General features: G+C 45.1%; 1 protein-coding gene across 3 annotated transcripts in view; it reads right to left on the bottom strand.

Moving 5' to 3' along the window:
* Positions 1 to 457: 457 nt before the first annotated feature.
* Positions 458 to 23,589, bottom strand: part of PROSER2 (proline and serine rich 2) — a 44,146-nt gene continuing 21,014 nt past the window's right edge. For 2 of the 3 annotated variants that reach the window (XM_043883344.1, XM_043883343.1), the window contains 3 exons: positions 23,257 to 23,475; positions 5,020 to 5,272; positions 458 to 3,389 (listed from right to left, as the gene is read on the bottom strand). In XM_043883344.1, coding sequence (XP_043739279.1) covers positions 2,428 to 3,389; positions 5,020 to 5,272; positions 23,257 to 23,394 — 1,353 coding nt within the window. In that variant the 5' untranslated portion in view covers positions 23,395 to 23,475 and the 3' untranslated portion in view covers positions 458 to 2,427. The remainder of the gene's footprint in view (positions 3,390 to 5,019; positions 5,273 to 23,256; positions 23,476 to 23,589) is intronic. The other variant, XM_043883342.1, reaches the window with a different exon arrangement.

The following is a 23,589-nucleotide window of genomic DNA, read 5'->3' as shown; positions in this document are numbered from 1 at the left end:
AAAAAAAAAAAAGTTTCATCTTTATCTTAATGGGGACTAAAATGGGGGTTGATTTACAAGGATCACTTGAAAAAAAACTGAGCACTTAGGATTCATATTTCCTTTTTGTTATGAGTTTGCTTTGACATATGGTCCTTAAAATTCCCTTGAAGATGACCTTTTAAGGATGTCCTATCACAGAGCTATGGGAAGGAAACAAATGACCCTCAGAAAAGGAATTGTTTTTGTTAAGGTGATACATACAAATACAGGTTAGTTCATTAGTGGCTAAAATTTGAGCCTTGTACAAAATATACGGCTTTAATTGCTAGGCTTTTGGGCACAAAGTGGCCAGAGTAAGCCAGGATAATTATGAATAAGTAGGTAGAAAACATTATGAATAAATAGAAGGAAAGAATATTTAAAAAACCATTTAAAAGAAAATACCTGAGAATAAGGGTAAAATTCAAAAACAAAGTTGCTTATACTTGAGACATCTCTAAATTTATTTTTCAAAAATACCATTATAAGAACAAATACACTAACATATAGACAAGTTCTAATCACAATGAAGTCACAGGACAAGAAAAAAAGAATCCTCAAATACAAGAGATTTTAAAAATGTAAGCCATTTAAAAATACTGTGTAACATGGCATCTTGCTTTATAAAAAGGAAATAACAGCCCCCAAGAATCCATTCAACAAATCCAACATAAACAGAAGTAAAATAAAAACTATTTTTAAAAACCTGTAAAATCAAAGCACCTATTTAAATTAAGACCATCGAGAATCTATGAGATTATTTTGGGAGGACAAGAGCTAGGCAAGTCACTAAATACTGTCATTCTAAAGAAAACATTACAATCATTTTATGTAATTTACAAGGCAAATTGATACTATGAAAAACACCCTTCACAGCACATTTAGAAGTTTGAGTTTAAATAATACTCAACAGGAAAGAAAGATTCTGTGACAGTGGCTGAGACATACAACAAAAGGGTGTGACTTTCAAGTGTGTGCCTTCCTGGTCTATTTTTAGAGGTTTTAGACTCCAGCCCGAAATAGTTTTGATAATAAAGCTGGTGGTTACAACTCAGCATGGGAGACATGGTATGGGAGAAAACCAGTTTCATGCTGTGTAACCTAGTTAGCTGCTTTTTCCCTTTTAAATTACTCCTGAGATCTTGCCCATGGAACATGGGGGCTGTTAAGACCCTTGTTTCCTTGTTTACCAGCCACCTTGGAACATGCAAAACTAAAATATGGTGATAAAATTAGGTTAAAATTAGGTGATACATGACATCTTTAAAAGTGTACTTCATACACACACAAAAAGTATATTTCACTAAAAAAAAAAAACTTTCACTAAAAAAATGAACTCTCATGCTTAGTAGGAAGCTTATTTGGATTATTACTTTAACTGGGAACAGAACACATTGTTGAAGAAAAAGCACTTTGGTTCACCGAAATGTTATGGAGATGTGTCCTTAAAAGACTTCTTGATTAGGAAGTAACAATTTCTGTGGCATCATCTCAACACTGAGATGATTTGTGTATCAAAAGAATAGGAAGTGATTGAATCCTGCAGTTATGCAACAGGGTTTTAAGAAGTTAATATATATGTAATAATGTGTGTGCATACCACCTATATCTGTATATATGTCCCTATAAACATACATTATGTACATGTATATACACAGTACATGATCACACACATATCTCCCAGTAACAAAGACTCTGTAGTTTGATAAGACTTTCTTAAAATTACCCCTTTTCCCAAACTGAACCCTTACATTCCATTCCCATAGCTCAACATTATAGCAAATCATACTCTAAAGGCTTTAATTTTCAATTAAAAAAAAAAACCATCCTGGGCAAACCAAATTTTATCAAGAAACAAAGGCATATCTCAGGCTAACATACTGTCTTTCACCTTTAAAAAACTAACAAAAGACCAAAACAGTACTTTAAGACACTATGAAAATTGAACAAGCACTTCTTTATTTTCTTGAAAAGGAGGGGAAGTTCCCTTTCTTAGGGAAATGAGTATGAGATCTACACTGGCTTTCCTCTCATGCATTCGGGGATTAAAGGTTAGATCAGAGGCTCAATAACAGAAAAAAAAAAAAAATCAGACCCAAATCCCCTTCCTCCTAGATCCAAAAAACATATGGCATTTACAAATCATAGAAACCTGTAGGTTTTCAAGGTTATTCTCTGAGCTCTTGGAAAAGGGAAGACAAGATGTGATGCGGGCCCTCTTACACGGAAGGATGTCCCAGCTCGGATGCAGAATGGAGGGCGGTTCATCTACTGACTCCCAGGCCCTCATCTCTAGTCGTCAACCCGGTACCCAGTCGGGGCTTTGCAGCTGTGCGCATGTGCACATCCATTTTTGGCTCTGCGCAGCAGGCCACCCTGCCTTCCCCGCCGTCCGCTCACTCTCCATCATAAGTTCTCCTTCAGGAGGCCGAGCTTCCGCAGGGCCTCCCGGCGGGCCTCTTCCGTGGAGCCCCGGCCCGAGAACTGGACAGTGATACCCTGGGGTCTGAACCCCACAGCCCTGGGGAGCGAGCCCGACCGCTTCCTGGCCGCCTGGCCGCAGTCCGGCTGCTGGGGTGCAAGTCTGCTGGGGAGGGCCGGGTCCGGACGGAAGGTCACCGTCTTCCCGGTGGAGACGAAGGGCCCGGCCTGGCTCTTGAGGACGTCGTGGATGCTCTGGAAGCCGTTGGCCAGCGGCAGGGGCTGTTCTGTCTGCACGCCTCTGGACTGCTGGGCGCCGCGGGCCCCAGCCCGCGTGGGGACAGCCTCCTGGGCCGGGCCTGGCTGGCTCTGCTCGGGAGAGACGCTTCTCTGCTCGATGGGCTCGCCCCTCTGGGCCCGGTCCTCCGTCTCCCCCACAGAGAGGAAGGAGACGCCGTTGATGTTGGCCAGGACCTGGGCTTTGCGCTCCTGCACGTTGACTGCGGCCTTGGAGATGGTCTTATTGAAGTCCTTCCCCGCACTGTTGGTCACACTGATGTTGCTCGGGAAGCGGTGGATCTTGGGCGCCGGCTGTCGGTGCCACGGTGAGTGGTCTCCGTGTCGAGGGGCCAGAGAAGCCAGCGTCCTCCACTCTGCAGGCCTGCCCTCTTTGGACGGAGATGTGGGCGAAAGCCCTTCGTTCCCTGCCAGCTTCTCAGACATCTGGGCGATGACGAGCGGAGTGGGGACCGAGCGGGGCAGTTTGGGGTGCTCTGCGGGGGGAGCGGGGGGCTCTCTCCTGGGGTGGGCCGGAGCTGCTACAGGTGAGGCAGGTAGGGAAGATGGCAGGGCCTCAGGCCCTGGGGGGTCTGACGGAGGAGACTTCTCTGCATCCTCTTTCTTGTGATCAAGGTCAGGGGCGTCTTCCTTTCCAAAAGGGCCAGCCCCTGAAAAGTAGTGAGAATCCTCATAAGCTACGACCACATGCAGAAATAAATGCATCACCTTTCCTTTCCACTGACTTTACAAAGGTCTCAAGGGATATAATACCAATTTTAACAGTAACTCCTGTACTAAACTCCTTCTACAGCCCCAGAACTAGAGAAAGAGTAGGCAGTATGATTCTCAGAATCACGGGATGAAAGAAGTACAAGCCAGAAGCAGTCAGTACCTGGGAAGCACAGGAGCCATCATCCTGAGACATGTGCCGGGAGGATACACCTTACCTTATAGGGGATTTTTACAAAGGCAAAGGAGGCGGGCTAGTCTGTGGTACCCACCAACCCCTCCCTCAGATCCTCTAGGTAAAGGATAGTTGGATGTGTCCCTCTCCTCCAGAAATAGAAATGTTTCCTGACAGCCTCTGATAGAGGTTACTACACCAGCCCTGTGAACCTTTACTATTAATATAGTCTAACATACCTGATCATAGATCACCTAACACTTTTCTGCACTTACACTCATGTCAGCTGCAAAATTGGGAGCCATGTGTTTATCTTTGTATCCTCAGAATCTCACACAATGCCTGCCACCGAATGGGTACTTAAAATTAGGATGAAAACATCATATTAGAGAATTGATGGGCAAATGGCTAACTTTCAAAAAGTGTTTTCCTTAGCATAATTATACAGTCTGACATGTTTTAAAGATCAGCTGGTTCAAATTTATTTTACGAATTATTCTTCAGGGAAGTGTGATAAAAATGGGAAATTCATATTTAAGTCTCTTCTTTGAAAACTGAGCCCCATATTTGGAACATAAAACCAACAGTGTGTGAAATTCTGTGTGATACACAGCCTTGCTTGCAAAAAATAAAGGGGGGGGGGGATATATTTCTAGAGGCATGTGACAAGTGGCAATATTTGCAGACAGCAGGGTAAACATATTTCCCCTCCTATTTTTCCCTCATCTTTTTTCAATCCTTAACCCCCTGCCCACATTTCCAATATTATTTCCAATCAAGGAAAAAAAATAAAAACTAGAAGAAAGTTTTCTCCTTGCCCGTGCCCCTGTTTTTGTCACAGGACTCAAGGGACAAAAAAACATAGCTCTCCTCTAATGCCACCCCGAGTTAAGCAAAATTAACAAAATAGATGCTGAGCTGAATTTTTGTTCTGATAGATTTTGTTTTCCTGAACCAGCTGACTTTTCAGTTCAAATACTTCCACCTTGGGATAGGGGTATAATCTTACACAAGAGTGGAGATTAAACCTCAAGTGCTAAAGTACTAGTCTTTTGTATGTTTTCTTTGTAGAACAGAATTGTTACCTGAAGCCATTTCCAGTTCCCTTTCTTTCTTTTATCCACACATGCAATCTGCTTGTTTGACTCTGATTGGTCTCATTCTTTATTCTCACCCTGTTGGAATTTCCCTTCCTGTGTTGTCATCCTAATATGCCATGAAAACACCTATTTGCTTAGTCAATCAAACTACAGAGAGGATGCTTCCACCCTACAAAAAAATCTGATCAGCCCCACAAGCTCTGTACTGGCTAGAAACACAGAGACCATGAGAGGAAGGAGGGCCTCTTGTCTAGTACCACATGACGAGCCACGTCGGGGTGCTCCTGTGCTCACCTGTGGTCTCCTTCACCTCCTCAAGGCTCTCAGGCTCCCCGGCTCCAGGGCCCAGCTGCACCAAGGCCACGACATCCTCTGGCTCGGAGGGAGCGGACGTGCTGTCTTCCAGAGACCTCGAAGAGTGCCACTGGGCGTCACCGTCACACAGGACCTGCCCCTCAAAGTCATCTTCTAGGGAATCAATCGTCTCTTCAAAAAACAGGAGGACGTCCTTTTCCTCGTGTGTGAGGTACTTCAGGCTCTCATCATCCTGTACAAAAGGTTCAGGCGTGAGGAATGAGATAAAGCCCACAGTGGCTTCACAGAAGGGGAAAATCCCACAACAACACAGGGATCAATACAGAAATCAGGGTGGAAATCGTTTCCCACCTGGGAAGTGAACACTTCCCTACCTGGAGAGTGTACCACCCAGGGAACCGCACTGGCACACCCCTGCCTGCGTGTCCCTCACCATTAGACCTGCATGAAAAAGGAGGCTGTCCAAAAGGTGTGGCAAATTATGGATCTTAGACAATTTTGTTCCTCGTGAGTCAATGACAAGAAAGCAATTCTTCAGTACCTCCAGAAGGGGCCTTTTCAACTCACCGCTAACAGATACGCTTGGTTTCCCCACAGTAACAGTGGGGGGAATCTCTGGTTAAAGATGGTGGAGTGAACTTACATATTTATCTCATCTCCCTCCAGAAACATTACTAAAACAAAAATGGGCTTTATTTTTTTTAAAGACAAGTCACAAAGACAACTATGATAGGAAAAGACGTGACAGCAATATTTGGGAAGGTAGACAGCAGAAAGAAAGGTGGGAACTGACGCAAAAGACCCAAGAAAGGGGAATTTTAGTCAGCAGCTGGGGGCAGGGGCAGAAACCAACCTCCTGTGGTCTGGGGCTCAGACTTCACAGGGGTCAGCACAGTGTGGGGGTGCTGGGAGGCTCTGGAAGTCTGGCTAAGATGACGTTGAAAAGAGCAGACTGGACGAGAGGCTCTTTCAGAGGCAACTAGGTCACCCAGGCAGAAAACTAGACGTTTATTCTTAAAGAAGGGGTGGGGGCATCAAGCTGAGTTTACGGTGAAGAACCATACTGATAAAGGGAAGTCAAGGAATCAAACTGACCCCCTCTGGACAGAGGATCAGAAGAACCTTCTCTGGGGAGCTGAAGGGTCCAAGTGCCAAGAGGCTCTGAAAGATCACTCTACCAGTGAAGTCACAATCAACCACCCCAGCACAGAATATTTATAATCAGTTTAATATCTCACTCTTAAGTGCGTGCATATAGCTAATGACCACCAAGCAGGTGAGAAAAACCTTTAACAAGAAAGACACATCAAAACAAGAAGGAAAAAAAGGCAACTTACAAGAAATAAACCATGTGGAATGCTGAAAATTCCAAGATCATGAACATTCTCAGAGAGATCAGAGGAGAGATTGAATCCATAAATAAGAATCTGATGCTACTTGAAAAAACTAGAAGAAAAGAGCTCTTAGATATTAAAATGACAGGAAAAAAAAAAAGAAATAAAAGTCTAGAGATAAACTAGAGTAACTGGAAAAGCACAACAAAAAAGTAAAAAAAAAAAATTTTTTTTAGAGCAGAAAATTAGAGAAGGGAGGGCCAACAACTGAATAAGAATTCCAGAAAAAGGAATCAGGAAAAACAGAGGGGAGGAAATGATCAAAGTAAACAGGCAAGATAATTCAAGGAAATGCCCTTAAACAGAAGGATGCAAGTTTCCAGATCAAAGGGTTATGAGAATGACCTGATAAACAAGAACAAACCAGTCCTACACCAAGGCCCATCTCCTGAAGTTTCAGCCACGGAAGATCAGTTATAAAGTTATAATTAAAATGGTATTTTATCAGTGTACAAAGGGAGAAGTAGACAAATGAACAGAAGAGAGAACCTGGAAACAGCCTGACCCATGCCCTGTCACCTGACTTACAACCAAGGAACCTGCAGTGGGAAAACACTGATCGCTTCAAGCAGTTGTGCTGGAAACAGTGAATTGTGACCTCACACCATACACAAAAGTTCGTTCTGATGAATTGTAATGGGCCTTCAATCTGTTTTAACAGACCCTCCAGGTAATACTGACGCAATAACATTTGATGTGCATTGATCTGGTTAATTTTCTCTCAATATTATCTTGTAGTTTCCAGTACACAGATTTTACACAGTTTTTGTTATCTCTCTTCTTAGGTATTTGCTGTTTTGTGATGCTATTAAAAATGGCATCACTTTAAAATATTTTTATTTATTTATTTGGCTGCACTGGGTCTCAGTGGGATCTACTTCCCTGACCAGGGATCGAACCTGGGTGGGAGCGGGAATCTTAGCCACTGGACCACTGGATCACACTCAGATATGGCATCACTTTTTAATGTCTTCTAATTGTTGCTGGTCTGTAGAAATACAAGATATACTGACTGAAATAAGTAAATTTAACAAATTTGCTGCACAATACTAACAGTTTATCTGTAGGTTCTTTTCAGTATTCTGCATATACTGTATTCTGGTGTCTGTAAATGAAAGACTTTTATTTCCTTCTTTCCATTCCTCACGTCTTTCATTTTTTTCATTTTGCCTTATTGTACCACCAGGGTCCTCCAGTTAGCTGAACAGGAGTGGCATTTTTGTCTTTTGCCCAATATTAGGGAGAACGTTTTCCATATTTCACCATTAAGCATAGTATTTGTTGTAGGTTTTTCAAAAAAGTGATATTCATCAGATTAAGAAAGCTCTTCCATTCCTAGCTTGCTAAGTGTGTTTGTCTTTAAAATAATGAATGGGTTTTAAACTCTGTCAAAGGCTTTTTTTCCTTTGTTGCAGTGGTTCTAAGCTAGGAGTGATTTTACCCTGCATGGGGCACTGGCAATGTCCAGAGACAATTTTGGTGTCACAATTTTCTCCTTAATTCTGTTAATGCACTGAAGTACAATGATTGATTTTCAGCTATTAAACCAACCTTGCATTCTTGTAATAAGTCCAACTTGGTTGTGATTCTATCCTTTTTATACATCACTGAATGTGATTTGCTAGTATTTTGTTTAGAATTTTTGCATATATATTAACAAGACAGATTATAATTTTCATTGTCATCAGGTTTTGTATGTATTTCCTTTTTCAACTTTAAACTTAGAAAACAGTGTGCTCTAAGATTTTAGTTCACAGAATATGTTTTTGCTCCACTTCTTTTTAAAAAATATTTATTTATTTATTTATTTGGCTGCACCGGGTCTTAGTTGTGGCGCTCGGGATCTTCGATCTTCATTGCAGCATGCAGGATCTTTAGTTGCATCATGTGAGCTCTTAGTTGCGGCATGTGGGATCTGGTTTCCTGACTAGGGATCAAACCTAGGCAGCCTGCACTGGGAGTGTGGAGTCTTAGCCACTAGACCACGAAGGAAGTCCTTTTGCTCCAGTTCTTTTGAGGCTGCGTGGGGTTGGGGAAGGAACAGACTGATTTTAAGAGCAATTTTTTTCCAGTTGAAATTGTAACAGTTTCATATTAACTAGATCTAAGTTTGTCAGCTTAGATACCTAACAGTTGTGTAGCCCCTAAAAACTATTTTCCTTCTAATAAGAGGGTCAGTCTGAAGCACATTAGAAGAGTAGCAGGATACTACAGGGGAAAATAGGCACAACGCATTCCTTATTTAATACTTTTTATTGAGTACTGAGAAGGCAATGGTAACCCACTCCAGTACTCTTGCCTGAAAAATCCCATGGACGGAGAAGCCTGGTAGGCTGCAGTCCATGGGGTCGCACAGAGTCGGACATGACTGAGCGACTTCACTTTCACTTTTCACTTTCATGCATTGGAGAAGGAAATGGCAACCCACTCCAGTGTTCTAGCCTGGAGAATCCCAGGGACGGGGGAGCCTGATGGGCTGCCGCCTATGGGGTCACACAGAGTCAGACACGACTGAAGTGACTTAGCAGCAGCAGCAGCAGCAGCATTGACCACTGAACCAAAGAAGAGAGGAGCAGATTTTAAAAGAACCAGTGTAATATCTTAGAAGTCTTCTGTGTCTACAGAATATATGACTAATGGGTTCACACTTTATTCTGAGAACTCCAGGATCTGGCCCTACCTACCTTTTATTTTTTTATTTATTTATTTATTTTTTTTTCCTACCTACCTTTTAAATGTCACTCCTACTTCTTTCCCCTTTCTACTCTATAGCAGGACTGATAAACTTTTTTTCGGTAAAGTGCCAGATAATAAACATTTTGGGCTTTGCAGTCTTAATGGTGGCAACTATTCCATTCTGTCAATGTGGTGTGAAAGCTACACGAGATATGTAAATGAATGAGCTTAGCTTTGTTACAATAAAACTTTATTTACAAAAACAGGCTGGGGCCAGATTTAGTCCACAGGCTGGGGTTTGCTAATTCTTGCCCTATAATCAAATCAAATCACTTGCTATTTCCTACACCTGTTTCTCTGTCAGCAATGCCCATGTCTACACAGCCACATCTACCTGTCCTTCCTGATCCAATTTAAATGTCACCACACCTCCAGCCTACTCCCATAGCATCCGCTGAATCATGCATTCAAATATTTGAGCATCTAGTAAGCATTGGGCAATGTAAATACAAGGGTGTAAATGATGTTCTTGCTGTCTGGTTTAGTCCCTTTAATGAGGGCTTCAGACAAGAAAATAAACACTTACTTTAGCGGGTGGAAAAGACTATGACAAGGTGACTATGGGGTGTTGGAGAAACACAGAATGGGCATCAATCCACACTTTTGGCACAAGGAGTCTGATATGGAAAAATTCTGGAGAAGAAATGATTGTCACTAATGTTGAAGAATTGGGTGAAAAGTAAGCAAAAAGAATCCAGGGATATGTATTTTGGAGAGATCCTGTTGGCCACAGTGTGGAAAACAGGAAAGAGTTCGGACAACTGAACACGGAAACAATTCAGACAAAAGTTAAAAGTCATCTAAAGAAGAGCCGTGGTGATGGGAGAAGGAGAGAGGAGATGGATATGAGGGATGTTTAACAGGAAGAATCAACTCTTTGTATAAAATTCTGTTTTTTACTGTAGTCATTCATCACCCATGGATTTCCCCTTTGCTAGACTTTACAGGAAAGACCCACATCTGAGGTATCCATGAACTCTGCACAGAGCTGTCGCGTGTCCAGGAGGCAGGCACTGGAACCGTGTGTCAGCTGCCTCCTCACCATGTAGGTCTGTCCTGGTGCTTTGGCCACCAGACACACAGCTTTCATAACAAACCCAGCAATGCTACTCAATATGTGATTTTTTTTAGATTTAGTGCATGTTGGTGGGATCATCTAGAGGGTCACAATGTATGGCACAGAGCTTCCTGTCCCCTCTTTCCTGTCTGCCTTAGTCTTGCTGGATTATCGTGCGTCCATCATTCAGCACACGCCACCCCCACCCTGCTCCTCCCAGAGTCACTATAAGACATTTCTCATTTTTCTTCTCTCCATGCAAAGCCAACACATTGCCAACATCTGTTGGATCATAGAAAAAGCAAGAGAATTCCAGATAAACTTCTGCTTCATTCACAGCCTTTGACTGTGTAGATCACAACAAACTGTGGAAAATTCTTAGAGATGGAAATACTAGACCACCTTACCTGCCTCCTGAGAAACCTGTATGCAGGTCAAGAAGCAACAGTTAGAACATGGAACAATGGACTAGTTCAAAATTGGGAAAGGAGTACGTCAAGGCTGTATATTATCACCCTGCTTACTTAAATTATATGCAGAGTACATCATGCGGAATGTTGGGCTGGATGAAGCACAAACTGGAGTCAAGATTGCCAGGAGAAATATCAATAACTTCAGATATGCAGATGACATCACCCTTATAGCAGAAAGTGAAGAGGAATTAACAGCCTCTTGATGAAGGTGAAAGGGGAGAGTGAAAAAATCTGGCTTAAAACTCAACATTCAAAAAACAAAGATCATGGCATCTGGTACCATCACTTCATGGCAAATAGATGGGGAAACAATGGAAACAGTGACAGACTTTATTTTGGTGGGCTCCAAAATCACTGCAGATGGTGACTGCAGCCATGAAATTAAAAGACGCTTGCTCCTTGGAAGAAAAGTTATGACAAACCTGGACAGCACATTAAAAAGCAGAGACACTACTTTGCCGACAAAGGTCCATCTAGTCAAAGCTATGGTTTTTCCAGCAGTCATGTATGGATGTGAGAGTTGGACGGTAAAGACGGCTGAGCATTGAAGAATTGATGCTTTTGACCTGTGGTGTTGGAGAAGAGTCTTGAGAGTCCTGTGGGGTGCAAGGAGATCAAATCAGTCAATCCTAAAGGAAATCAGTCCTGAATATTCATTGGAAGGACTGATACTGCAGCTCCAATACTTTGGCCACCTGATGTGAAGAGCCGACTCATTGGAAAAGATCCTGATGCTGGGAAAGACTGAAGGCAGGAGGAGAAGGGATGACAGAGGGTAAGATGGTTGGGTGGCAGACTCCATGAACATGAGTTTGAGCAAGCTCCTGGAGATGGTGAAGAACAGGGAAGCCTGATGTGCTGCAGTCCATGGGGTTGCAAAGAGTTGCACATGACTGAGCGACTGAACATGCAAAGCAGCTCAGCTCAGTGATTCAACAACAACAGAAAATGCTGCAAGTCTGAAAGGATCAGGGTTTTCAGCATGATGAAGACGTCCCTGGTGGCTCTTTACCAGTTGGTAAAGAATCTGCCTGCAATGCAGGAGACCCAGGTTCAATCTCTGGGTTGGGGAAATCCCCTGGAGAAGGAAATGGCAACCCACTCCAGTATTCTTGCCTGGAGAATTCCATAGACAGAGGAGCCTGGTGGGCTATAGTCCATGGGGTTGCAAAGAATCAGACACAACTGAATCAGAGCGACTTTCACTTTTAGCATGACAAATATCCCTCTAGTTAATAATTACAACCACCACCGATGTTGTTAGGGTGACATGAAAATGGTAACAACCGCGAACAAAGATAAACGTTAAGCCCAACTTTTCACTGCATCAAATGTCTTGGGAAATAAAACTACTGCTCTCTACCCTCTTCCTCCTACTTTGACTTTCCCAACTCCGTGTTTCTATTCCCTGGACTTTGAGATAACCTACTTTGGGTGGTACCATGATTTCTGTTTGGTTGGACAGACAGTAGAATTAAATAGGCAGCTGGGTTGGAAGAAACCAGCAGCTTAAGACACATGCCCATTTCACACATTAAGTGAGGAGCAGATGTGAGAATGGGGGACTTCCCTGGTGGTCCAGTGGTTAAGACTCTAGGCTGCCAATGCATGGGACCTGGGTTCAATCCCTAGTCAGGCAAACTAGATCCCATTTGCTGTGAAGCACAGCCAAAGATTTAAAAGAAAAAAGAACAAAAGTAAGAATCGGTTATATAAACCTGGCACGTCTAATCCAACCTCAGAGCAAGGAGTCCCAACATCAGATTTCATTTGGAGAGTAAACTTAGTGGGGGGAAGCTCCCATTCAACCATTTGATGTTGTGTAACAAACTGTGGGACTCGGGGGCTGAGGGAAGCAACTCAGAGAGCATGCAACCCATCCAGCTCCCTCCCTGAGGTATGCAAACTGGCTGCAGAGGCAGCGCTGTGACTTCCTAAGTCGCTCAAGTATTTCCCAGAGTGAGTGGCCAAGGCCCGAACTAGTTTTCTGCTTGCTCTCTGTGATCTCTAGTCATTTCCCTTTCTAATCACAAATGAACCCACGACCTGTGCTTGGATGCCTGGTGTTCTTGTACGTCTGATCCCGGAGTTCCTCAAGCTGATTTTCTGCCTCAGTGTTATGTAAAACACAAGACATGGATCATTTTTAATGGGGCAGGTCGGCAGTCAGAGCCCCTGGTCCTGGCAGACTCTGGTTCTTGCATCCTCCTCTATCCAGCCTCTCTCGCTTGAGTTAGAGTGTGGAGGACGGGCTGGGTGACTTGTTCCTGATCAGCCTGGCCTTGAGCCTTGACCAAGGGCCAAACACGCCATGGACTCAGTCTGTTGACGAATTCCCCAAACAAGCCGCTGCCCTCCACATGACCCTGCAGTCTGTGTGTACCCAGGAGAGTCAAGGAAGCAGGAACAGAGGGAAGCCCCAGCGCTGAGGGCCGGGGGTTCAGGGCCAGGAAACGGGCAGATGGCAGGCGGCCGAGAGAGTTCACGTCTGCGTCTTTGTCCCCAGGAGATGCTGTTGCTGCCTCTCTCGGGCAGGGATGTTAAAGAGGAAGACCTCGGCCTGGGGGAAGCCTGACAGGCAAGGCGGCAAGCACAGGCGCGTCTATGGAGCCAGGAAGTGGATGGGAGGCTGGCCAGGGCGGGGGGCGGCTGCAGGGCCGGGCAGTGACGGCTAGTGGGTTTGGGCTTTGTTTGGGGTGATGGAGATGTTCTAAACTTGGCCGTGATGATGGCTGCACATCTCTGTGAACCTACTAAAAACCACTGGACGGCATACTGTAATGGGTGAGCCACAGGGTCTGTGAATTATATGTCAGTACAGCTGTCATAATATGTTTAAGAAAAAAATGCAAGGCAGTGGCCCAGGGGCCCCACGAGAGGAAGAGAGCTGGCGTCCTGGTGGGGTGGCCCCTGCTTGACCGCTGGTGCTACTGGACAGGAGACGTGCTAACTCAGTCCCTGGGAAACTAAGCGGAGAGGGAATGAGGATAAAACACACAGCAGCTTTCTTGGGAAGGGTGACTGGGAGAGAATGTACGTTTGCCCCTGTCATTTGGAAGGTGGTAGGCTGACAGCAGAATTTTTTTTTTTAAACTCCCCTTCTATCAATGGAGTTTTTATTTTTAAAATGTTTTCCCTCATAATATTCATTTCATTTTTTTAAAAACTGGAGTATAGTTGCTTACAATGTTGTGTTGGTTTTCATACAACAATGTGAATCAGCCATATGTATCCATATATCCCTTCCCTCTTGAGCCTCCCACCCACCGCCATCAATGAAGTTTTTAAAGTGCACATTTGGGTTGTGGAGTAAACGGAAGTTCTTTATGGCTACAAGTCTCCAGATGCTAAAAGAAACGCTAAAGAAACCATCTAGAAAACCATCCCTCACCTGTGCTACCCCCTCCCACCACACTGCCTGCGGGTGGGGTCTACAAACCTCCCAGGGAAACACCACTTTGCTTCAAGAACTTGGGAGTACAGACATTTCTACCCTAATCTGTGTACTGTGACAGTGAAGAAATAATTTCTAATGTATTCAAACCAGAAAATTCAAAACGCCAAATCTACTACTGTAACTGGAACGCACAAGCTCAAGTCTCCGAGGAGGAGAAGGAGGACAGACTCCCGGTCTCGGCGAGGTCTCCCCTCTCCAGCAGCGTGAGCGTCCCTCTGGTCCCGGTAGGGCTCCGAGAGGAACATGCTCCCGGCCGGATGACAAACCCTTCCAGTGAATCCGACCAGTAGTGATAACAGTCAGCAATCCTAGACATCCTTATGGGAATTTTGGGGTGGGACAGGAGATGTGTTTGTAGGGAAATGGCAGAGAGGATAAAACCTTTCTATCGTTGAACAAAAAAGTCAAGAAGGCTTAAAAACACTCATACTATTAGTAGTGTTAGTTGCTCAGTTGTGTCCGACTCTTTGCAACCCCATGGACTGTAGCCCCCGCCAGGCTCCTCTGTCCATGGAATTCTCCAGGCAGGAATACTGGAGTGGGTTGCCATTTCCTCCTCCAGGAGATCTTCCGGACCCAGGGACTGAGCCTGGGTCTTTAGCATTTCAGGGAGATTCTTTATCATTTGAGCCACCAGAGAAGCCCAAAAACCCCCACTTTAAAAGGTCCTGAATTAATTCAGTTTTGAGGCTTCTTTTCTACCTTCGACTTCTTTTATTTTTTTTTATCTTTTGGCCACAATGCACAGCATATGGGATCTTAGCTCCGCAACCAGGGAGCCATCCTGCACCCTCTGCGTTAGAAGGGTGGAGTCTTAACCACTAGACCATCTGGGAAGTCCCGGGGCTTTTTTTCTTTTGTTTTGCTTTTCTGTTAAACAAAGAAATTGGGTTTAACGGCAGATTAAGACACAATGGTGATAACTCCCTGTGAGGGAGGGGCAAAAAATGAACCAGCAGAAATCATCTGTATCTTAAACCAAAAAGAAAGGAGGAGGGGTGGGGAAATAATGAAAGATTGTTGTTGTTCAGTTGCTAAATCCTGTCCAACTCTTTGCGACCCCATGGACCACACCATGCCAGGCTTCCCTGACCTTCACTATCTCCCAGGGTTTGCTCAAACTCATGTCCATTGAGTCAGTGATGCCATCCAACCATCTTATCTTCTGTTGCCCCCTTCTCCTCCTGCCCTCAATCTTTCCCAGCATCAAGGTCTTTTCCATTGAGTTGGCTCATCACATCAGGTGGCCAAAGTATTGGAGCTTCAGCATCAGTCCTTCCAATGAATATTCAGGGTTTATTTCCTTTAGGATTGACTGGTTTGATCTCCTTGCTGTCCAAGGGACTCTCAAGAGTCTTCACCAGCACCACAACTACGAAAGATTATGATGGCTAAAAAAATTTCTTGAGATGAACCCAGGTCTCTTAACCCCTACTCTCCTGGGTTAGGCCACCTTGGGTGTTTGTTTTGGCAGAATCTGAGTTGATGCTCACATTTTCTTTCTACAGACACCAAAATGATCTCCCTGACACCTGAGTAAGGCTTTACTAATTTAAAAACCCTAGTTGATGAGAGCTCCCCCCACCAACATACCAACTAGGAGCTGAAACTCAACACAGGGGCAGCAAGAAGAGAATAGGAATCAGTCTCTTCTGTGAATGCCATGCTTACTTTGGCAACCTCATAAGAAAGCCCATAAGTACATGTGGCCTTTCCCACGGTTTCATCATAGGGGTGTAATTATGGTGATTTTTAACTAGTCTCCATTGTAATTTTTCACTATGGTTAACGTAAACCTGTACTTCTGGCCGGAAAGAGACACAAACAAGTCAGTGGGGGATGAGATATGTGTGCAGTTTTGATTACAGATCGAAAGAGTTATGGCTTTGAGGGCTGCCTTGAACTTCCCTGAACTGGCAATGTTATAAAGCGGTCCTGACCGATACGGGAACGCCTTAAGTCCATGGCATCACGTGTGAGACCCCACATAAGCTTGTCACACGTCCCAGAGCTCCACGCGGCTGTTGGGTCACCACACTGTGAGGTCCTGAAAAGATTAAAATCGAGTTTTATTCCATCGCCTATCTGATCTGGTGTGTATCAGGCATTTACTACATGTTTACTGAATGGACCACTCATCAAAGCTATTTAGCTTTGTCTTAAAATAGCCGTCCTGTCCAGGAAGTTTTGGATTCAGTGTGGGGAAGGAGCCAGAGCTGAAAGGACAGTGGGGTTGCTACTGACCAGTCTCATCTCCTTTCCACACCTCTGTACTGTGTCTTCTCCTTGAAACTGTCTGGCAACCAGCGTGTCAGATTCTTAGTGTCCTGTTTAGACCTCAGGGGAGCCAGTGTGGAGACAGCCTCACCTCCACTTGTTTTACCTTCTTCTTCCACAACTGATGGGTGAGGCCAAACGACCTCAGAGGTTTTGGAGAAGGAAGGGGTGGTCAGGAGCTGACAACCGCTATCTGATCACAGCTTCATTCTGTGACTTGAGGGCCACAGCATTTGTCCACTGAGGGACCAGGGAGGGTTTCAAGACAGCTTAAAGGAAAAGGAAAGTGAAGTCGCTCAGTCGTGTCCGATTCTTTGCGACCCCATGGACTGTAGCCTACCAGGCTCCTCTGTCCATGGGATTTTCCAGGCAAGGGTACTGGAGTGGGTTGTCATTTCCTTCTCCAGGGGATCTTCCCAACCCAGGTCTCCCGGATCGAACGCGGGTCTCCCACATCGCAGGCAGACACTTAACCGTCTGAACCACCAGGGAAGCAGCTTACTGAGTATCAAAACTTCAAAAATGTAGCAATGAATTTGGGTCATAATTTTTGCCCAAGCTAGAGGTAAAAATGAATAGGAAGTATGCTTGGGGACTTGGGATGTTTCCAATCCACTCTCAAAGTGTCACACAAATTATGAAATTCCTTCATTCCTATAGTATTCAGAGGGTCCCGCTCTTTCCGGCTAGCCAAATCATATTCTTTCCTGGGCGAAGCTCCAGGGTGCCTGCAGGGCAGAACAGACTTCAGACTGTGTTCAGTGGAAGAACGTAGGGATCCTGGCATGGGGCAGCACTGGTCCCTGGCAGTGAACCCCAGAAGTTTGATCAGATGCATGAGTGTCTGAGATACTCTCCTTAAGAGGTTAAGAATATAGGTCACCCACACCCAAAGCTTCCTTTGTCACCCTGAAGAGCTGTCATTTATGAATGTCTCCAAATCCTTCCTGAACCTTTTGTTTTGAATCCCATCACCTCTCGAGGTCGTAAGTTCCAGAACCACCAGCACAACTCTGTACTGTACTGAAGCTGTCCTTACATTTCAGAGGAAAAAAAGATCCTCTTAGTCAAGTATACAAAGATTTGGTCAACTTGTTCTAGTTCTAGCTAGGCATTCTGCTAGAAAATGTTCAGAGGAAGAATTCTTTACAAAGAAAACAATATATGGACAAACCACAACTAGCCACTTGTAGGGCTGACTTTTTTTTGGCTGGGCTGGGTCTCCGTTGCCGCACACAGGCTTTCTCTAGCTGTGGTGAGTGGGGGCTGCCCTCCAGTTGTGATGCTTGGCCTTCTCCCTGCGGTGGCGTCTCTTGTTGCAGAGCACAAGCTCTAGAGCATTTGGGCTTCAGCAGCTGCGGCTCCTGGGCCCCAGAGCACAGACTCAGTAGTTGTGGCTCATGGGCTTAGTTGCCCTGTGGCATGTGAAATCTTCTGAGACCAGGGGATCAAACCCGTGTCCCCTGCACTGGCAGGCAGACTCTTTACCACTGGACCACCAGGGAAGTTCAACACAACTAACCTCTTGGGTGATAAAGAGTTCATATACTTCACCTTCCTAGAATAGCCTAGGTCATAACGGCAGCCATGTGGATGGCCACAACAATCCTACCTAAGCAGCTCTTTCAATTTTTTACTTGTTCTGGCTCAGCAGAAAGGTTTCTAAAGAACAAAGACCTGTTCTCTTCCAGGCAACACTTCAACAAGAGTTTAAAAGCTTCACGATACTCTCCTTTAACATTAGGCATTAATGTTTATCCCCTTCTTAAAATAACCTTTGCTCAAAAGAAATACCCACTTCTATAAATTGGAACCAGACTGTCTTCTATAAAAATTATTTATTTATGGTGAAACAGATCACCAGCCCAGGTTGGATGCATGAGACAAGTGCTCGGGCCTGGTGCACTGGGAAGACCCAGAGGGATCGGGTAGAGAGGGAGGTGGGAGGGGGGATCGGGATGGGGAATACATGTAAATCCATGGCTGATTCATGTCAATGTATGACAAAACCCACTACAATATTGTAAAGTAATTAGCCTCCAACTAATAAAAATAAATGAAAAAAAATTATTTATTTAGCCTCCCTGGGTCTTAGTTGCAGCACATAGGTCTAGTTTCCCGACCAGGGATTGAACCTGGGCCCCCTGCATTGGGAGTGCAGAGTCTGAGCTTCAGGGAAGTACCAGAACTTGACTATCTTTTACTTAAAGAGTCTTACAAGGGGTGCATTTAATCCCATACAATCTGGAGGCCTAAAAACACTATTGCTGATGAATCTTTTATGAGGTCAGAGAATAAAGAACAGGGAGTGTAGAAACTACTATGGTTGATTCATAGATCCTCCCCAAATTTAGACTTTTAGAAAGCAGAGTATAAGGGTAACAGATTTTTTTAAAACTTAGAGATTCTGTAGTGGTGTAGATAACTCATTCGTTCAAGGGAACCTGGCTGCTAATATGGTGTTTTGTAAAAGTTGAATGTTCCACAGGCATTTAGAAAACTCTAGTTGCCATTTAAAATCAAATGCCAGATTTTCTCAGTGTATCAGTTCTATCTAAGCAAGATACACAACTGTGAAATAAAAAGAGATGACAACTAAAGTTGGCCCGATGATTTTTCCATGAAGCAAAATGCTTGAAGCTGAAAAAGAGTCCACGGGTCTAAGTAGAAAGTGCTGGAATGGGATGGGAACACATCCTCCATCAGACAGTGAGAAACAGGTAGGCGAGTGGGGTATGGGCTGAATCAAGCAAACATAATGTGTCATAAGAATATAATTGAATGACATGCTTCATAAAAGTATAGATTCCGTAATGCTGTTTCCACGACTATTCTCTCTTACATAGAAGGATGAACATACAGATGAATCAAATATGTCACAGTGTTACTGTAAGATTTTACTGCATAGAAAAGAACTGTAGAGGGCAGGCATTCTTTAATTTAAATTCAAGGTAATGCCCCACAGTAAGATTGGTGAAATTATAAAATGGGTAGATATTGGGTGGGAGGAGGGAGAGTTTTCCTTTTACCATCTTTTCTTTACTGGTCAAAGAAAGATGTTCAGAAGGCTACTGATGAGAGACGGATAGAAGAGAAAGCACAGGCGCAAACAAGATGAAGAGGCAAGATGAAGTGGTGCTATTCTCCACCTGGGGCTAATAGGGCACTTGGAGAAGCTGGTACCAGCAGTTAGGAAGCACTGATTAGACACTGGGCATTTTCATCTCTATAGTAACCAGCTTACTGTTCCAGCTTACTTAACTTGAACCCAGGTATGTCTCCAATATCCTGTGTTTATTACTATTCTGAGCTACTTTTCAGGATACTGAGTAGCATCAGTAAAGAAGAAAGAGACTGGAAAAATGCATACAGATTTCTGGGAGGGCTTAAGAGGAATTATAAACACCTTGGGGAACGGCCTTCTGACCTATGCTCGGCTCCACTGTGAAGCCTACGTGCCCCAGCACTGAGGCCCACAAACGCCTTCCAGCACAGGCAGCTCAGAGCTTTAAGACTGCTCACCCTGCTTACCGTGACCCCTGGGGTTTACAAATGCAAGAGATCTACAGTCTTTCTCGTCTTTGAACCGAAAGGTATGTCTAATATTTTACCATAAATACATCCATGATAAAAGTTTCACAATAAACCATTTCTCCCTGTGACTGTGGAGCTGAAACTTAACAGACTTCCTTTCAAAGAAGAGCTTTGGTCTCTGAAGATGACTTCTGGGTCTGACGTCCTGCCTAAGAGTCAGCATCACACACATTCTCCAAATCTGCCAGATGAGGGGATGAAAGCCCCACCTGCCTAGACGGACACCGCATGAAGAGCTTTACATGGTGGTCTCTTACAAACTCCCCAAGTTCATTTCACAGTTTTGCTTCTTCTGATTCAAATATCTCATAGCTGCTCTGGTGACTTTGGTCCCTCTGAAGGGCTCTGTCCCTTTTCTCCTACACCTTCGTGGCTGAGCGTGTGATGCACCCTGGGGTGAAGGACCCCCCACCTGTTGGGCATGCTGCTGGTAGGCGGCCCTCAGCTGGCAGTCCCCTTGGGAACTGTCCTGTCAAGGTCGTGCCTCCCTCTACGGGTGCCCCATCCCAGGGCTGATGGCTGAGTAGTGGGTGTCCAGGCTCCATGCTCGGCCCACTGCGAGACAGCTGGAGGGCCTCCCGGCACCAGGGCTTCCTGAGGATCAGCTGAGGCCTTCGCTGGGCCTGCATCACAGCTTCTCTCTCTGCCCAAGTCCCGCTTCCTCTTCCTTCCAGATGCTGAGCCCAGGAACAGGCCTAAGAAGCGTCCTGCACTGTAACCTCCATCTCAGAATCTGCTGCCCAGGGGAGCAAATCTGCAGCCTATTCTGTCAGGATGGACCACAGCCACCAGAGTGCAGGCTTCACTGGCATCCTCACCTCCGAGAACATGCTTCAGGGTCTGAGCAAAGGGAGAAATCACACATGGGCTCCCCAGGTGGCGCCAGGGGTAAAGAACCCGCCTGCCAGTGCAGGAGACGTAAGAGAAACGAGTTCGATCCCTGGGTCAGAAAGATGCTCTGGAGAAGGGCATGGCTACCCACTCCAGTGTTCTTGCCTGGAGAATCCCATGAGCAGAGGAGCCTGGTGGGCTACAGTCCATGGGGTTGCAAAGAACTGGACACAACTACAGCAACTTAGCACACATGCATGCAAAAAATCACACACATAGAAGAGACGGAAGGCATCCTCCATGGACAGGTTTGCAGAGCTCCCTCAAGTCCTGTCTGTCTTTGAGTGTATGAGTGTGAGCCACCACAGAGGATGTGGTGGGAAGGGGCGTTATGCCTCATGTGAAGAAGGGACCACACAGGACCACAACAGAGATGGAAAAGTAGCAACTTGCCTGCCCCAGGTTCAGAGCCCTTGACACAGCTGGGGTCATGGTCTCTCCCAGGAGGAGACGGAAGGGATTATTTTAACTTTCTAGCAAAAGAGGCTAGGGAACAAAGGATGCTGAGAGATCTGCCTCAAGTTCAACAAGACAATGAATGTGAAAGACACAAAAATAATCCAAACACTGACTCATAATATACACTACACCCGTTTCCTGGGAGACAGAGACCATCTGACGACCATTCACAACATTATTCCGCCCCCAGGCTCACAGGGCCGCCCTTCAGACTATGTTCCTCAGTTAGCCACACCACATTCACATCAGAGCAGGGCTGCTTCCGAGCTGTGCTTTGGAGAACAGATTCCACCAGTGGCTGGAGTATTAATCTGTATGTCTTCTCTACCTAGTCTTTCAACGTGTCTTTTTAAAAAACAAGTTGTCTGTTTTTGGTTGTGCTGGGTCTTCGTGGCTGCGTGGCCTTTCTCTGACTGTGGTGAGCAGAGGCTACTCTCCCTTTTGGTGCCCGGCCTTCTCACCGAGGTGGCTTCTCTTGTTCAGAAGCACAGGTCTAGGGTGCGTGGGCTTCACTACTTGCTTAGTTGCCCTGCGGCATGTGGGATCTTCCCAGACCAGGGATTGAACCTGTGTCCCCCGAATTGGCAGGGGAATTCTCTACCACTGAGCCACCACGGAAGTCTCAACATGTCTTTTAATATAAAGATTTTTTAAATTAAAAAATTAGTCCCAAATTCTCCATTCTTAAGGATTTATAGGTTCTCAGATATTCAGAGAGTAATTTGTAACACATTTTTCCTTTGGTGACTCAATCAAATAAAATTTATTACATACTTACCAGGGTGGTTGAAAAAAAGAAAATATGCAAGAAAGAGTCTATAAGATTCTACTATTACTATTAACTATCCTCTATCCATTTCTTTCTTTATGCTCAGCAGGAAAAGTGAAAGTATTAGTTGCTTAGTTGTGTCTGACTCTTTGTGAACCCATGAACTGTAGCCCACCAGCTCCTTAGTCCATAGGATTCTCCAAGGATTATCCAAGAATACTTGAGTGGGTAGCCATTCCCTTCTCCCATCCCTTCTCCTTGGGTATCTGCCCAACCCAGGGATCAAACCTAGGTCTCCTGCATTGCAGGCAGATTCTTTACCATCTGAACCACCAGGTAAGCCCCTATGTTCAGCATGAAAGTGAAAGTATTAGTCGCTCAGTTGTGTCCGACTCTTTGCGACCCCAAGGACTGTAGCCCACCAGGCTCCTCTGTCCATGGAATTTTCCAGGCAAGGATACCAGAGTGGGTGTGTTCAGCACAGCTGAGGTTAATTTCAGGTCCACATATCTGAAGGAAATTCATGCTCCCGTTAGAAGACAGGCTGAGAGGAACAATGGACCATTTTTAGTAAGATTTAAGATGAACTTTCTCCTGTCCTTCCCTCTATGAATATGAAGGTCTCCATCCCTAATCCTGAGGGGTGGGGAGGGCCAAAAGGCCATCTCTTAACTTTAAAGACTTTTTTCTTTTTTTTTTTCACTCAAGTGGCCAAAGCTTGTTGACGCTCATTTAAAGGTCTGGATGTTGACAGAAAGGGATATGGAAGCATGTATACTTGTAAAGGGCTTAAACATCTGTTTTAAAGTGAATTTGATTTATCTTGTGAGGGGTTTCCCATCTTCCAGTCACTGGACCGTAAAGGCAGGTATCTGGGCTGGACTGGTGGCCACCTTCAGGCACGGTGTGCTCTGGGTCTCAGCAGCCAATTCTCTGCTCTGCATGTGTGCAAAACTTAAGATGATTAACATCAAAATGCCACTACAGAGAGAAAATATTCCAAAACATCAGGCCAGTTACCCCAAGAGGATGCTGTAAGATACTCCTGAGCGGGGGGCGAAGCCAGCCAACATTCAAGCACATAGAGCACCAGAGAGACAGCCACTCACCAGAGTGAGGCTTCGGGAACGAGAGCTGCTGGTCCGACTCTCCAAACTGCTCCCTCTGCTCAGGTCACCGAGCCTGCAGCCAGGTGATGAATCAGGGTCCATCTCCCAGGAGTCTGACTTCCGGTGATGGACAGGCATCCCCACAGTAACCCCGGCCCCTGGCTCACTCACAGGAGGTGGGGAAGGGGCCAGTGTCCCATGCCCAGGTGGTGGTCACCCCTGGAGGAGCAAGCACAAGGTGACAAGGGTTAGTTAGCACAGATGGTGAAGGCCTCACCCCCGCAAGACACATGGGCTTTGAGAGTTAAAGTCAGCTGGTCTACAGCTTGCACC

The sequence above is a fragment of the Cervus elaphus genome, chromosome 23, assembly GCF_910594005.1.
Source record: "Cervus elaphus chromosome 23, mCerEla1.1, whole genome shotgun sequence".
Classification (NCBI taxonomy): Eukaryota; Metazoa; Chordata; class Mammalia; order Artiodactyla; family Cervidae; genus Cervus; species Cervus elaphus.
Note: the sequence above shows the minus strand (reverse complement) of the source record. Positions and strands in the feature narration are given on the sequence as shown.